A 17,046-nucleotide genomic window follows, 5' to 3' on the forward strand; every position below is an offset into this window, starting at 1 on the left:
AAGTCTGATTGTGAAATTCAGTTGGGCTGACTCTTCCCACGCTTACATCCTCCTCCACTTTTTAAAATTAGTGACTTAGAACTTAGTCCTGGTTTTACTTCCCCTGCAGCCAGACGCACTAGACATACACAGGCCCTGGAGTCAGAGACCTGGGTCTGCATCCTGGCGCTGTCTGCGGCACCTGGCAAGCTGCTGCTTAACCTCTCAAACCACAGCTCCTGTATCTGGAAGGATGGGAATCGCCATGAGGCCAGTGTGATACCCAGACTCAGGTCTGGACACCGCCGGCCTCACAGATGCTTCCTCCCTTCCCACTTACCTTCTGCATTCTCAGGCTGCTGACAGTAAGGCAGCATTCGCTGCACCGAAGCAATCATCAGGCGTGTTCCAAGCCTAAGGACACAAACCTTCAAGGAGTCCTATCCTGGGTGACAGGTGTAGGGGTGCATGGAAGGGCTGCCAGACTCCGGAAGCTCTCTGTAGGACGTAGATGGGGCGATATGACCCAACACCGTGGCTTTCCAGGGTCCACCTTGGCCCCCAAGGTCTCCTTGTGTAGCCCCATCTCCCTCCCTGCCTCCAGCACAGCAGAGGCAGCCTGCTACTCAAGCACGACTTTCCCACCATCTGGTCTTCCTTCAGCTCTTCTCTCTAGGCCTTCCTCCCCACATGCTGTTCCCTCTTCCAGGAACGCTATCCCCACCCCCAACCTCTACTTCAGGTGTCAGCTTAAAAGTCACTTCCCCTGGGGCCTTTCCTGACGGCCCCCTGCCTGTGCTCCCACGGAACCCACACTTCCCATTTCTATACTTGTCACACTTGCAAAGGCTTGTCTTGGCTTCCCCTCTCGATGTCTGTTCCCAAAAGCTCATCTGTCTTGTCCCTGTGTGTCCTGTGCTTTTCACCAGGCCTGGTCTTCAGCAGGCACTCCACAAAGATTGAGTGAACTCAAATGAACTGAGGGGCACACCAACATGGTGTGCAGGGAAAAGGACTGGGCAACCCCAGAGTGCTGGTTCAACTCCCAGCTCGGCTGTGGGGGGACCTCAGGTTCCTGGTTTGTACAATGCAGGGGTGAGCTGGCTGACCCATACGCCCCCCTCACCTCCAACCTGCAAACAAGAAGGCAGAGGAAGGGCAATTAGCCCCCCTGCTTCACCCTGAGCTAGGACTTCAGGGTGAGGCCAGATGAAGCAGTTGCCAAGTCCGGCATTTATGGGCGGTTGTCCCCAGGCACTCCTGCCTGAAGGGTGGCAGCCCTCAACCCTGCTTTCCAAAGCGGGCCCTCCCACCAGCTCACTCACTTTTCCCCTGAGGCTGTTCACCAGCCAGGAAGCTCTGGCAAAGGCACCCAGGGAGGAGAAGAAGCCAGAAGGAAGCAAATGCCAAGGGTCATGCCCAGGACAGCTGTCTGAGCCGCCCTGGGGAACTCAAGCTAAAGGGACCGTCTCAGAATCCATCCTTGCCCCTACAGAGAGGAAGGTGGGAGAGGGACAGCCAAACGGCTCCCTCCTGGGGGAGGTGCGCCTGAGCCCCGAAGAGCCTCTGAATAAACCAACGATGGACGTTTTCCAAGCTGTTGTCGTCAAACACATCATGACTGACGCCCCCGTGGATTTCAGCTTCTGGAGACAGAAGCTCAAAAACTGGCAGCCCCCAAGCCACATCTGCCCATGGAGGTGTTTTATTTGGCAGGTGAGGCTTTACATTTTTTAAAAATTAGTTCCAACATTTTAAAAATCAGACAGCTTCACATAAGAATCCTAATGTCCAGATTTTCTGGAAAAACAGGCAGCACTGGGCTAAAGATGGGAGAAGACACCTTAGGAAGAAAGGCCCCTCAGGGTCTGAAGACAAGGGTGGGGAAGCAAGGACCTAGGTGGGCAGAACTCAAAGCAGGGAAAGCCTAGACAGCTACAGACCCCAAGTGTTCACTGCCAAAGTCAGTGAAACAACGAGCTGCAGCCTCTGGAGGCAGGGCAGGCTGCCCCCTGATGGCCTCAGTCCCCACCACTCCCTATAGCCTCACACCAAAAACTTCACTCATGCACATTACTTATGGGCCCCTGTAGGCATTTAGCTGGTAGTCTCTTAGAAATACACAGGCTCGGGCCTCATAAACACCCTCAATCCACAGGCCTCCTTCCTCATAATCTCCTCTGCCTCCCTGTACCCCCAACTTTCCATGGCAGAAAGTCCACTGACATTGGGATTAAAGGCTTCCTCCCACAAAGAGTACATATCTACCCAGGAGAACAGTCAGAAACTTTCTGTGTGGGATGCCTGCCAACTACAGGAAGTTTTGGAAGATCTATTAAATAATTGACGGTCCATCTGATTCGCGCTCTGCTTTTATCACTACACATCTGCTTATCATTTTACTACGTCTGCACCAAACGCCCGACATGTCAGATGCCAGGGGAAGAAGCATTCTCATTACTCACACGTGAGGAAAAACTCGTACGCGATGATAAACTCTAAATGACATGAATCGTTATTTTTGCTTTAAATATTTGTCCATTTGAACAGCTCCATTTAAAAATGGATTAACACTCTTTTTAAAATTATTAATATTTGATCAATGCAAGATACCTACTCTGAAGCTTAAATCTTCCCCCCAATCCAGTATGGACCAGATTTCTTTAGGCAATCTTGAAATCTATTGGAAAGACAGCTGTAGCTTTATAAGGAGGGAAAAACATCATCAAGAATGTGATTACAGGGGCCAGCCCAGTGGCGCAGTGGTTAAGTTTGCATGTTCCGCTTCAGCGGCCGGGAGTTCCCGGTTAGGATCCCGGATGAGGACTAACACACCACTTGTCAGGCCATGTTGTGGTAGGCGTCCCACATATGAAATAGAGGAGGATGGACATGGACGTTAGCTCAGGGCCAGTCTTCCTCAGCAAAAAGGAGGAGGATTGGCAGCAGATATTAGCTCAGGGCTAATCTTCCTCAAAAGAAAAAGAAAAAAAAAATGTGATTACTGAGAAATACCTGCTTCTTATCTTGTGTTTTCTTGAAATCTTCACATGCGAGCCAAAATAACACATTTTCTTCACTGAATTCCTTTTTTAAAAATTCCTATGGATAAAAAGAAGAAAAAATATCAAACAGTATTCTAGTTTAAACAAACAAACAAATAATGCTTTTCCCTTCACAGCCTGACGTGACCAAACTTAACACACGAGCATGGTTCCATCACCCTGTGAAAACTCCATCCTCAAAAACAAAGTGTATGTTTCATGTTAAAGCTAAAATTTCATATGCATTTGAACTCAGTGGCTTTGACGTTGTGAGGAAGAGTAAAAACGAAGCAAGAATCTACTCGCAATTCTAAGCTGACAATAAATTACCAAAAAGTAAATTAAAGTGGAAGATATATTAGTTCCTTGTAGACAGTGTTTAAACAAAGTACATTCCTCTAAAATCAGGCCCATTTTTTTTTTTAAACAAAAGAAAAGAAAACATATTAAGCATGTCTAAAAACGCCATGATGAAAACTATTTTAAGTTGGAGGTGTGTTTTCTCTTTTGGCACTGTTGGGGGGTTAGTGGCACAGCCTGCTATTCAGCTGTGCACACAAAGGTGTCCTCCCTGAGACCCAGACAGGGCTCACAGTGGCGTCGTGTCCAGGGATGTTGGTTGCCCTGCCCCCGACCCCCTCCCTGGGGGCTGCAACAGGGAGGCACCCAGAGAGCACTTAGCCCAGCCTGACCCAAGACTTCAAGACAGGAGTCGGCGGGACTCAGGCAGACACAGGGCATTCTTGAAATTCACATGTGGTTCTTCTAACTGACACCTGGGGTGTCTGCTGGCCAAAAAAACTATGGCTAGGCAGCGCCAACATCTCCCCATCCACCAGCTCTCCTCTTGGAGTTCAACTTCACTGTGCCAGCTGTTGTCCAGCCTCTCTCAGTCTGCTAACAATGCATCCTGAGCATCTCTGACACACAAGAAGACAAACCTTCACATCAGAGGGAGCCAGACCACCCCTCCCGGGTGTCCCAGAGCTGGGAATCCTTTGTAGATTCTGCCAATGAGCATGGGACCACTCCCCCATCATCCCCCACCCCCCAACTATATAAAAAACAGAAACGGTCTGTGTATGCCCCTCAGTGCTGGTCCGTGGGACCAGGGAAAGCCTTTCCCTCTTGAACTTAACAGGTGAGAATTTCTTATTCTCGAGGTGGGACAGACAGTGTTAGAAAGTGGCCTGTGTCTCCCCCCACCAGGCACCTAAACTTCTTCACGTGTTGCATCAATCCCAGTCAACAAGGAAAAAGGCAAACCCTAAATCTTTTCACGCCTTCTGGGTCTTCGAGCAGATTCTCCAGAGAGGCCGCCCACTTGGCTGTGCTCTTGGGGTTCTGGTGGCTGCTGCTGGGACTCCCATCGCTGTCGTGGATGTCTGCAAAGCAAAATCAGACTGTGGATGTGGCCCCAAGATCCGGTCATTTAAAAATAGCTGCCTATAATGGTCATCAGCATCAGCATCACCACTGTGGCTAATATATATTCAGTCACGTGCCCCAATATATTTGAGACACTTAACACAGTGAACTCATTCTAGTCCTGACAACAACTTTATGAAGTAAGCGCTACCATTCCCTCCATTTTACAGATGAGGAGAACTGAGGCTCAGAGCTGGGAAGGGACATGTCACTTCCCAACACTCCCCATACATCCTTCCCCCACCCACATGTCCACTCGCCAACTCGAAGGCAGCCCTCAGTCTCACTCAAACCCTCCTCCCAGGGACCAGGACTCAACAGCAACTCCTTCCCCATTACACTTTGTGCAGTCTTACAACGGTCACGCTGTGTTGTGAGTGTTTGCATGACTGGCCCTCACGAGTCTGAAAGCTCCTGTATATCTTGATCTTGCTTGTCCAGCATGTAGCTCATTGCCTGGTGCATAAGTAAAAGTATGTACGAGGGGTGGGCCTAGCGTGGGGAGAGGGAGGGACTGGCTGCAGGTGCAACATGGAAGGGGGCTGCCAAAAAACTCAGGCATCAAGATAAATATTTTCATGCAATATTTTGAAAAATCAAAGTTAATGCAAGAAAATTCCATAGTGGGGGCCGCCCCCTGGCCGAGTGGTTAAGTTCGCGCGCTCTGCTTTGGTGGCCCAGGGTTCCACCGGTTCGGATCTTGGGCACGGACATGGCTCTGCTGGTCAGGACATGCTGAGACGGTGTCCCACATAGCACAACCAGAGTATACAACTAGGTACTGGGGGGCTTTGGGGAGAATAAAAAAAAACGATTGGCAATAGGTGTTAGCTCAGGTGCCAATCTTAAAAAAAAAATCCATAATGAGCAAAAATATCAAAGTTTTAAATAAACAGATTTTTCCTTTTGCCTCAGGCTCCAGTAGCGCTGGCATCACCCTGTGACTATGTGTGTAGAGGGAATGAATGCATGGCTCTTTGTTCCTGCACGTCTGCTGTACTCTCTCACTCAGACACCTAAAAAGCCTCTGGACTAAAGGAAAGGGGACAGGGCACCTCTGACTAACACACTTTGGCGACTTGCCTGAGGGAGGAAGTGACAACAGAAATACTCCTCAGTCTACAGAATTTGGCCCCTTCCCGGAATCAAGCAAAAACCGTGGAATGTCACTTCAGGTGGGCCCAGATTCCAAGTCTAGTGTGGCCAATTCAAGCTGTATGACCATGGGCAAAATTCTGTGTATGATGGATAAGTCCCTATCTTTCGGGTCATCCCAAGGATTAAAAGAGAAAGCACTCAGGACCTACAAGCTGACAGGAGACTCTCAACAAACCTTGGTTCCTCTCTCCCCTCCCTTAAAACAACGATCTATCCAGTGAATGATTTTTATAGCTAATACTTTTTCTCATTGCCTTTTTTTTTTAAAGTAGAGACATATTTCTATAAAGAAAAGTTTGAATCTAGAAGAACATAAGCTTTTAATTAAGAAATCGGCAAGCAAATCACTTTAAAAGGAAAAAGTGTAAAAGTCTTATAAAGATTACTTGCTGCAATGCACTAAGTTATGATGTGCTGGGTGACAATCAGAGCAGCAGTGGGACAGGACTGATCAAGTTAAGAAAATAGCATGCATCTGCACAGCTCCTGGCACAGAGCCGTGTTCATTTACACTGCCATTCTCAGAGAAATGCAAAGTCAGAGCCTGCCTTCTCTCAGCGGAGGAAAGAACCTTTCTCCACTGGAACCCAATCATAGGCTATTGGGACCGCCCCATCTCTAACATCTAGACTTAGCCAACAGGTAAAGAAATTTGGTTTAATATGAAATAAAAACAAAAACAGAAGAAAAAAGAAAGATTACTTGCTGCAGATAGCTAGGGGGGCCACACAGCTTAGAGTGTTTTTGGAGGAAAGTTGTATCAGAATACACCGGACTTAAGGGTGACAGCCTCCGCGATGGCTCACGTTCTGCTGGGGGTCAACGCACATGTTAACTTCTCAAGTAGCTGAGACTCCGTTCCCAGCATCTGGGAAAACTACCCGGATTTTAGACACTCAGTGGCTGACGGGCTCAAGAAAGCAAAAGCCAGAAGCCCAGTGGGGGACTGTGTTTCCACACTCCTTGGTGATGGAGCATATAAGAGAATTATTTGGGACAAATCCATTCCTTTAATTGAGAAGGAAACTCGCTCACACACATTATAAATGGACCTGATGCTTCTGTAAAGTGAATCTCCAGTTCGTGGATATTAAGTTAGCTCCCTGCTCTCTGCAAATGCTACAGTGGCAAGCTTCTGAACACTGAGTTTCTTCCCACCGAAGTATAAGTGAAATTAAAAGATCGTTATTATCAGAAATTTCTGCAACAGGGTTCATTCTGCCAAGCTTTTCACTAATTTACTCTCCTGTTCTTCACTCGGAGAATACAGTTGGACAGTTTACTCCATTTCCCTGCAGATCTTCTCTTAAGTAAATAAATGTAGAGACACAAGTTCGCTGTTCCAGGAGCGATCTCAGGCAGCCGCAAATTTCTCTTGCCATCGCAGAACAACTCCTTTGCCCATAAGTTTTCAACCTTGGCCTGAAAGGATTCCAAAACTCAACCTTCTTTTCAATAATAAACCATACCTCACTTGGGTTTTCACTGCCTCTCTGTCTCGCAAATAAATAGACTCAGTGGGTTCCCATTTAGCCAAAGGAGTGCTGTGGTTAACCAGATCTTCTGGTTCACTGAGAGATAAGATGGCTGCCCGCCCCCCGCCCCACATGAGATAAGTGCTACTTCACGTCACCCTTTATTTTACACTCTAATCATTTTGCCTATTAGGTTTCTGTGCCAGCTTTCATTTGAACACGTTTTACAACTCAAAACTCACTAATCGGCTCGAGTTCCCTTATTTTATAGACTGAGAAATCAAGGTCGGGGAGGTAAAATGACCCACCCAAGGTGACCCAGCTCAGGAACTGCAGGATGGAACCAGCACTGGGACCTACGTGTGAGGGCAATGGTGCCCAACAGGGTCACCTCCACCGAACCCCGAACCCCAGGGCTCCCTGGGACATAGGAGTTTCAAATAATGGCCCTTCCTTTCAATTCTCTCCTAGGCTGCCATGGCCCCACCATCAAAAGCCATGAAATACATTTACAGCTGACACTGTGACAGAAGGGCACAGAATTTTCAGGGCTGGCTCAGAAAGCACACCAAGACGCAGCCACCTTCCACAGCCGTGGTTACTGGATTCTGGCTTTGGTGCCCCGGGTAAAGGGAAATTCCTTCTTACCTTTTTGCCCACCTTCTGCCCCAATAGTCCGTACTTACTTTAAGAATCTTCTGCCCACGTTCCATCTGTCACGTGTTTTCACTTTTCCCAGAAACATTGGTTTGAATTTTTCCAAGACTTCCTGATGGTCTTTCAATTTTGATTAAGGCTTTTGGCCATGCCTTTTTGTCTTAATCCTTCTTGACTGGCATCAATATAAATAAATCTGGATGGAGCAGCGTTTGCAAACTCCATTCACTTAATGGTGCCTCTCTTTTTCCAAGTCATTATCCCTGACCTCTAAGGGACTAAGCAGAGTTCCCCTCCATTTGCCACGCCCCAGAGACTGCCCCTGAACTCGGGGCATTTCCATTACTCAGGTCTCCTGCTCAGACTTCCGCTATTCCCCCAGGCACGCAAGTAACGGCTTGCTAAGCTATCCGAGTTCACTTTAAATGTTACAATCGGTCCCAGCAACTTATAGGAGAAAGAAAGAACCTCTCTCCATAGCAAGAAAGTTTATTTCTGAATTTAAGAATAAAGCAAAACCAAGAGTTCCGGGCTTCCCAACTCCTGGCACTTGGAGACACAAAGGTCCCATACTCTTCTTTCCTTTTTCATTGATAAAAGTTTCCATTTTAGATGGATTGCACAAGAAGATGGGTTTGGAACGCACAGGTGGCAAAAAGTTAAACTCATTTTTGTAGCAACTTTAAAATCGCTCAAGTTAATAAGGAGCTGTTGGTGAGAACCACAGACAATTGTTTGTTTCAATTTTGTCCAGCTCTGTTTATTTTTGTTGCTGTTCAGTTCAACTGCAAAACATTTTTTGCAATGAAAAAGATTGTTTTTGGACCTTCTGGGCTCTTTAAAGCACTTTAGACCTTCATTTTTTTGCAGGCACAACACTTATTTTTCAATAAATTTATCTTCAGATTAATCTGTCATTGGCTAACAGTAAAAGTTAACACGAGTTGTTTACAACGTGCTGAGTACTGTTCCAAGCTTTTTCTATGGGTTAAATCATTTAGTTCTCACAGTAACCCTCTGATGTGATTAGCATTATCCCCACTTCACAGATGAGGAAACTGAGGCACAGTAACTTGCAAGGGTCACCCAGCTAGGAAATGGTGAATCATGGTCCAGGCCTAGGCAGTCTTGCTCCAGAGCACGTGCTCTATACCACAAGGTTCTACTGCCATTTTTATTTTTAATATTTGCCAATCTTTACATGCACAGAGGCCAGAACACAACAGCCATGAAGAGAATGACTACAGTTACGCTGTGGGAAAAGACTGAGAAAACCAAGGGTCCCATTCCACACAGACAGAAACTCACCTAAGACTGGGCCGAATCCTCTAGCATGCAGACACAATGTACACACACTTTCCATTTACGTTTATGCTGTTCTATGTGGTTTCTGACCTCAGTAAAAGCCATTATTCCGATGACTGCGCAGCATCGCGGTGCAGATGGCTGAGGCCGGTTGTTTGCAGCATATTGCGTAATGCATTATTTATAGATGCTGTGATGTCATATCTATCAGAGACCTTCTCCAGACATTAATTCCTTGAAAACCCATCCTCAGAAGGCATCTGTGACACTCATCAGAACCAAATGCTTACAGCATGGATTCCTGCTATTAGTCCGCAGGAAGGGCTGGGTGACCATCCTGCATAGATAATTTCCCCACGTCCAAGAAGATCTTGGTCAGATCGCAATATCCAGCTTCCTCAACAGCAGAGTCAACTGACATCCTCAAGCACCCTCAAAATTCACAACATTTTAAAGAAAACAAACCAAACGGTCAAGCCCAGGAAAAGGCAGAAATGTTAACCCTAAATTCTAACGTAGCTTTGCTACAACACCACACACGCAACACGCACGTGCACACACACAGCGTACTCCTTTAAAATACTCAAGGAAAGCGCACAGCCCACAAAACTTATTTAAAACTGCATGTCACTTATACCACATCAAACATATTATATTAAAACAAAAAGGCCATCCCAACTTAGCAGCAGAGGATCAGTTTGTTACAACTGGTGACCAGGCTCCGGAGAAACCAGGTCATGGAAACACTCGATCTAAACATTACTTAAGTGTTTATGGGCTCCTCAGAATAGCTTCTGAGAATAACTACCCTTCAGGCAGGCAATTCCCTGGGTAGGGAGGTTTGCATGACCTTCCATTAGCATAAAATTACAATAAAAATGAAAAAGTTTTAAAATAATCATAATAGTAAGTATCAAAGACCAGAGCAGGCAAACAGGTTGCAGCCGGTTGGCTAGGCTCAGAAGCGGCATCGGGGCAGTTCTCACATGCGGTCTGAGGCCTCAAAGAGAGCCAAGCGCTCAGGCGGCACCTCCAAAGGTCACCTGCCACCTGTGCATGCACACCACACTCCCCCAGCCCCCGCTCCGCCCTCCCAGCGCCCGGGCCGAGGGTGAGCCAAGGACATCTGCCACAGGGCTGGGGGCCGCTCCTTACGGTCCATGCTCTGGGGTCCACTGCGGAGTCCCACGCAGCCAAGAAATCCGCTGCCTTCTCAGAGACGTCTTGTGTGAGACAGATGGGGGGCTGCGGGGCTCCCGAGCACCCTTGGGTGCAAAGCAAAAACAAAACTCAACATCCTCTTTTGAGCGGACTAAACAACAGATGGCCACTGGTTTCCAGTTTCTACCAGAGGGAAGGAAATAAGAACGCCGGACTATTATTCGCAGGCTCCCTGGAATCCTCACTTTCTAGGCAAAGGCCCAGAAAAAACAAAACTACCCAGGAGCTCGAGTCTGGGGCGCAAGTGAAGACCCTGCCATCATTTTTTTTCACTTTCCAGAAGCCTCAGTACTTCCTCTGGGCCCTGACACTCACGCAGAAATGTGCCCTCACTCTCCCCTGGCCCTACCTCGAGCAAATAAATGACTTTTCCCTTCAGTATCAGTCAAGTAAACTGAGCGTTCCTTGAGAGTCAGAGCTGTGCCTTCCTCAGGGCCAGCAGCATCCGGCGCTCACGTACAGATCTATACTGACAAATGACTTCTCACGGATGGGGGGTTCGGAGGGCAAGGCAGAGAGGAGGGGGACGGCTGTAACAGCAACTGGCATTTGTTGAGCACCTACCATATTCCATCTCAACTTCACAACAACTCCGGGAGATCGGGCCCATTGGTAGCCCATTTTACAGACGAGGAAACTGAGGCACAGAGAGGTTAAATAACTTTCTCCAAAGGAGCAAGTAAGGAAGTGGACGAGCTGGGATTCAGCCCTAGGCTGTCTGGCTGCAGGGCCTGGAAAGCGAAGGGCAGCGAGAGATGCAAGAAATAAAAGGCGGGGCCCTTTTTCTCACGGAACTTAAAATTAATTCAGAAGATGAGACCAGGAGTTCCCAGATGGCCATCTGCCCTCAATGCCAAAAGCTGGCATGAAGTTTTCTTCCCTGGTCCATTAAGAAATGAGATAAGGATAAGGAAATATTTACCAAGTGAGCTGTGTTGACAGAGTAAGGACAATCTTGGATTGTTTTTTAAAAATAGATAATTGTATTTATTTGCATGTAGAAAATTCAGGAGACACAAAAGGGTGCACAGTGGCATAGGTCTTCCTCTCGCCTCTGACCCTCAGCTACGCAGCACCTCTCCCTGGAAGCAGCGACGTCTAGAAGACTCCTGCACATCAGGACACTCCTTAACATGAGATTTCGTCTTTCCTACGATTTGGGGTGTTAAACCATCCCTTCGTTTGTGAAATAATAAAGACAGTTGATGGTGGTGTTGTTTGTTTTTAATGTCTTCACTGGAGCAAGGAAGAAAGGAAAGGAGGGAAGAAGGGTGGAAGCGAGGCAGGAAGGAAAGAAAAGTCGTCAGCTCTATCTTCGTTCTCTAAATCAGTTTTAACAAGGTGACTAGATGGATGCTGTGGGAGGTCATGCATGTAGCTCTGGACTGGGGTCAGAGATTTGAGTTCCCTGGTCTGTCCCTTCCAACATGGGAGGCTCCAAGGCAGTCCTGCCCTTTGGTGGGCTCTGCCGCTGCCCAGGGAGAGCCGAAATGGACAGGTGCCTCTCAGGCGCAGAGAGGGAGGGAAACAGGAGCGGAAGAGCGGGCCTGCTGGAGCAGGGAGGACCAAGGACGGAGGACACCCTCCGGGAGCGAAGGCACGGAGGTGGGAATGTTCAGCCACCCAGGGGCAGAGTGGGGAGCGGGGACGTGGGACCGGGAGGGAAGGCAGACCAGATGAGGGGCCCCTGACGCCGCACACGGGGAGAGCAAAGCGGGCCCACAGGCAATCGGCAGGGCCCTGGAGGAATGGGAACCTGCTTGGAAGGGAAATTCGTCCCCAGAAGTCTGCAGGGGACTGTTTCACTCCACTGCACGCCTGCTGACAGCTCTTATCGAGGAGCTGCTGCCGTCGCCTGCCTGGGCCCCCTCTGCCCCTACTGCCACCCCAGGCTGCTGCAGTGGAGAGCTATCTGCGGGAAGCAGAAGAAACCGGTGAGTAAATTTAGTACATACAATTCAAACAGCACGTTTAAACAGAGCCCAGCGTCAGGGGGCCGAGGGGTTACTCAACCCCAGGGAGGGAAGTGACTCAGTTCACCCAAGAAGCCCTAGGATGTGGCCCAGCCAGGCACCTGCTGAGGTTTCCAAAATTTCTAACAGTGAGGAAAGGCAACATCAGTTCAAATGCAAAGTCAGTGAAGGCAAATGAAGCACCATTAGCACCTTGCACCCACCAGTCCACAGGCTGCTCTTGGTGGCCTTCAGAGCCGGTACCATGGACCCACTGGCTCATGGGCTGATCACACCTGTATAAAACAGTGCCCCATGGCCCGGCCCGGCCTTCTGTCCCTGCTCTGCTCTCCTGAACCCGCAGGCCCTGGCCAGTGACGCTCTGCAGGGAAAGTTTCCCAGGCGGCCAAGACTGTCCTGCTGCTGGGTTGTTAAAACAAAGACATTAAATTGCTATGTCAACTGTCATCTTTAAATAAAAACTTAAGCCCAGTCATAAATCTGAAACTGGTCCCAAGGGTTTAATGGGATAATGTATAACAGGCCCGGGGGGAGGGCCGAGGCCTGCCCGGCGGCATGGGGATTCCCCCCACAGGTCACCCCTCGGTCTGGTCGCAGCGGGTGGAGGGCTGTGGCCATGGCTCTGCTTGGAGGTGAGCAGCATCCCACTTCTATCATCAACAGTGCGAGGTGCTGTCGGGGGCAGGGTGGGGGACAGAATCCTTCCAGGGGTCCTCAGAATTCAATGGCATAACAATCAACTCGGGGGCTTGTTGAAAATGCAGCCTACTCTCCCTCCCCCCCCGCCCCCCCGGGTCCCCAGACTGAATCACTGGGTCTGGAGGGTGACCTGGAAAGCTGCATTTTATCAGGCTCCTCCCCCCTCCCACGTGGTTTGTGAACACACTTGGAGAAACCTCAAAAAGGAAAATAAGGGACTCGCATTTAGAACCGTGGAATCAGGGGTTAGGAGCTCCACACCCTCAGCTGACAGACACTGCCTCCCATAAGATGTTGCTGAGAAGCAGGAAGACTCTAGAGCCAGAGGTGCTGGCAGGCAGGACTGCGGCCAGGTCCAAATCAGGGGTCCTGCAGGGGCAGATCCAGCTCTTGTGGGGCCAGAAGCTGATCCGACTTAGAGAGTCTCTTTAAGAAAAATAATTCAAAATTACCACACTCAAATAAAATTCAGCACAGGGTCCCGTGGATCACTTGGCCAGCTTCCCAGGATCTCCGCCATGGGGCCACATTCCCCCTTTCTCAGTGGGCTGCTTCTCCCGCTGCTGAGTGGTGATGACCAAATGGCAGGGGTTCATGTGTCCTTTCCCATCGAGGGGCAGACTTTAAACCTAAAACTCCTACAGAAATCAGGCTCTTGGGGGCCAGGCATCCAGTACCAATCCATGACGTTTAGCTACTGACCTTTCCATCAGCAACCTCCCCACGTTTCAGCCTAAAATTTGCTGCCCTGGGAGAAATACACTCCACTAGTGTCCCTAAAACGGCCCCAGTGTTTCTGGGGTGCAACCTCTCCACACACCACCCCCCCAAAATCATGTATGTCCTATAATGTGGCTGTTCTATTTGGAAGACTTCAATCCCAAAAGGATCCAAAGCACCGAGTAACCCATGCCGGGAAGCTCACAGCAGCTCTGTTTATAACAGGAAAAGAGGGAAAAGATAACAGCTGACTATTATTACTCATGTATTACATGCCAGGCATTGTACTAGGGACTTCATATGTTTTAGTGTATTTAATTCCACAACTCTACGAAACCCACTTTACAGATGGGAAAATGGACGCAGAGGTGAGCTGGTAAACCAGCTCTCCTAGGAAAAAAGAAAAAAAGCTTGATTCTTAGCGTTTGCTGATTTCCACGGTGTAACTATTCAGCGATAGTCAATTTCAAGCTATCTATGATAGAGCAACCAGTTTCCAAATTTCCCAATAATTTAGCAATTGGCTCAGAGGTTGAGTAACTTGCCCAAGGTCGCTGAATGATAGACTCAGGGTGGGAACCATTCTGCCCAGCTCTCCATAGGCCTGTGAATACCCAACGACAGGCAATAGCTAAAACGCACACCCACAAGGGGCTCTCTGACCCACAGGAAACACGGCAAGGTTTACAGGACCACTAACATTAATAGAAGCTCCTTACAATAACGCTACGAAGTCCTACTTTATTACAGTGGAAACTCTACTTTATTAGAGATATTAAGTGCAATGATTTGCTTAATTTGATGGAGGGGAAACCAGCTCCACTGAAGTGCTTGAAGAGGGGTGACTATTTTATTCCCATGTTGCAGACGTTATCTGCAAAGACACAGAGAGGTTCCACAGCTAGTAAGCGGTGGAGGTGGGATTCAGACCCAGCCAGTCCGGTTCCAGTCCATCCTCTTAACCACAATGTTCCTCATAAAACATATTAGGCGAAGAAGGGACACAGACCAACACGTACAGATTCTTAGCACTGTGCAGGAGTCACTCCTGGAGCGGGAGGCGGCAGAAAAACCTCTGGACTCCAGAGTCAGGCCAACCAGGGTCTCAAAGATTCTCCATCAACTCTTAAGAGTGACCGGGGCAAGTTACCTAACAGCTCCTGGCTTCAGGTCCCTCCTCTGGAAAGTGATGATAACAATACCTATCTCACAGGGTTGTCGTAGCAGTGAAGAGAGAATTCACAGACCCGGGTGAATACAGACCCGGGCCCACTTTAAGCATTCAAGGGGCCTCGGCTATTGATATGAACACAAAGGGTAAGATAGTTGGAATCAAGGGCACAATTTCATCTTCACCGTGGGTTCTTTATCCCATCAAATTGCTCCAAATTATGGCTCAGGCTGGTCCACTGTGACAGCCAAGCATAATCCTCTGTAATGTCAGTGCCTCCCTGGCGCCAGTTACTTCTCCACCCTGGTGTTCGCCCTCCGTGGCGGCCCCACAGCTCGTCTCCGCCGCGCAGGACTGAGGGCGCCCGGCAGCCCAGGCCCAGGTGCCAGTCGGATGCGCGGGGTCCAGCCGTGCCTCCTCTGGGCGCGCGCGGCCATCATTTGCACCAGCGCCCGCAGCGGAGGCGGAGAACTCAGGAAGGGGGGGACCCCGCGCGACGTTCTGCTTTCGGAATCTAGAACCCATACTACCTCCAAAGTTTAGGGGTGTTTTGGATCTCCTTTTTCTCCCAGACCATCACTAAAATGAAAACTGCTGTTATTTCCCCTTTTGGCCAAACTTCCTCCCCGGGGTGCCTCTCGGGGCTCTGCGCTCCCGCCGCGGCTGGGACCGCAAGAGACGCTGGATCAGGCGGGGAGAAGTGGCGCGGTCAGCCGGGGCTCCCGTCGGGGCGGCATCGCCAAGCCGCGCCCGAGTCCAGGAGGGAGGGTAGGATGCCCCAGGCGGGCAGCGCCGGCCGGGGCGGTTCCTCGCAGTCCCTCGGGGCGCCCCGATCCCCAGCCCACGGGCCCCGGGAGCCGCTTACCTGACGGCGGCCGCTTCCTGCTGAGCCGGCTCACCGCGCGGTTAAACATCGCCGCGGGCGCCCGGGGGAGGAAGGAGGAGCAGCCGGGCGGCGCAGCGGCTGAGCCGGAGGAAGGAGAGGAGGAGGAGGCCGAGGAGGAGGAGCCGCCTCAGTACCGCCCCGGCGCGCCCGGCCCCCGACCCGCCGCCCTCCTCCCCGCCAGGCGCCGCGTGGCGCGCTCGGTGCGCCCTGCCCGCCCACCCACTCGCCCAGTCGGGGGCCTCACGGTCCCGCCCGGGCCAGGGCGGACCCGGGAGACTCCCAAACGCCGGGATCCGTCCCCGCGCTCGGGATGGAGCGCTCTCGCCTGCAAGGAGCGCACGCCGCCTGGGATTTTGGAACCCTGCTTCAGGCGGTTCGCGCGTCTCGGGGCCCCCTCGCCGCTTCGCGGGACTCGCCAAAGAAGCTGCCCTGGGCCCCGCCCCGCCCCGCTCCCAACTCCAGCGTCCATCCCAGTCCCCCGCCCTCTCCCTGCAGCTCCCAGGAACAGGCAGGGCACCCCGGGCGCACCGCGCTTCGTGGCTCCACGCGCTTTCGCGAGGCTGCAGGCGGGGGTCACCTTCCGGTTCACAGACCGGGAAGCCCAGGCCTCGCGGTTGTGTAAAACCCGGTCGCGGCCCACGCCTTCGCCTCCTCGCCCCCGGGATCCAGAGTCTCCGCGCGCCCGGGCCTGTCCGCCCTGCGACTCCGTGGGCACTGGGTTTTCCCATGGCCGCGACTGCCGGTGGGGCGTCCCCGGGGTCCCGGCCGCGGTGCCCGCGCGCCAAGCAAGCCGAGCCGCCGCCGGCGGGCGCCCTCTCCCGGGCCGCGCCGCGCGGGCCCCGGAACTCGGGCACCTTCTCCCCTTGGCCTTGAGGCTCCGGGGGCGCACCTCGGGGGAATTTTGCAGGAACCTCTTGGGTTCCAGCGCGGAGGGATGCCTCTGCCCCCACACACGGCCTGGTCGGGTACACTTCTAATAACTTTGGGGACACGTGGCGCCCCTTGCGGCAGGGCTTTTGCGCTCTCAGCTCGAGCCCGCTCTGCGCTCTCGTTCTGATTTCTCCTGCCGCCGCCGGTCACCTGCTCAGCGCCGCGCGCTCCTCCCTAATCTATTATCTCATTTCTTCTGCAAAATAGCCCAAGAGGGGGTGTCAGCCCCATGTTCTTGAGCATTTGGTTTGCAAGGAGTTGTCTTTCTGGCGAGGCTTCTTTTTCTCCTCGTGTATCTGGCTTTGTCTCTAAATTGGCCTTTATTTTTAGCTGTACTAATTGCTATTTTTCTAAACCGCTCCCCAGTCGTCGCCCCCCGCCCCCCCGCCGACCCATCCTT

General features: G+C 50.9%; 1 protein-coding gene across 3 annotated transcripts in view; it reads right to left on the minus strand.

The window, feature by feature from the left end:
• Nucleotides 1–16,394, minus strand: part of RGS10 (regulator of G protein signaling 10) — a 35,982-nt gene extending 19,588 nt beyond the window's left edge. Inside the window, exons 1-4 of one of the 3 annotated variants that reach the window (XM_046650305.1) lie at nt 16,245–16,394; nt 15,696–15,794; nt 4,290–4,408; nt 2,995–3,081 (exon numbers count right to left, since the gene is read on the minus strand). In XM_046650305.1, the coding sequence (XP_046506261.1) occupies nt 2,995–3,081; nt 4,290–4,408; nt 15,696–15,744 (255 nt within the window). In that variant the 5' untranslated portion in view covers nt 15,745–15,794; nt 16,245–16,394. Of the gene's footprint in view, nt 1–2,994; nt 3,082–4,289; nt 4,409–9,049; nt 9,120–10,201; nt 10,318–15,695; nt 15,795–16,244 lie in introns of those variants that run through there. The other 2 variants (XM_046650296.1, XM_046650291.1) reach the window with 2 other exon arrangements.
• Nucleotides 16,395–17,046: the final 652 nt, after the last annotated feature.

Source organism: Equus quagga, chromosome 2, assembly GCF_021613505.1.
Source record: "Equus quagga isolate Etosha38 chromosome 2, UCLA_HA_Equagga_1.0, whole genome shotgun sequence".
NCBI classification, from domain to species: Eukaryota; Metazoa; Chordata; class Mammalia; order Perissodactyla; family Equidae; genus Equus; species Equus quagga.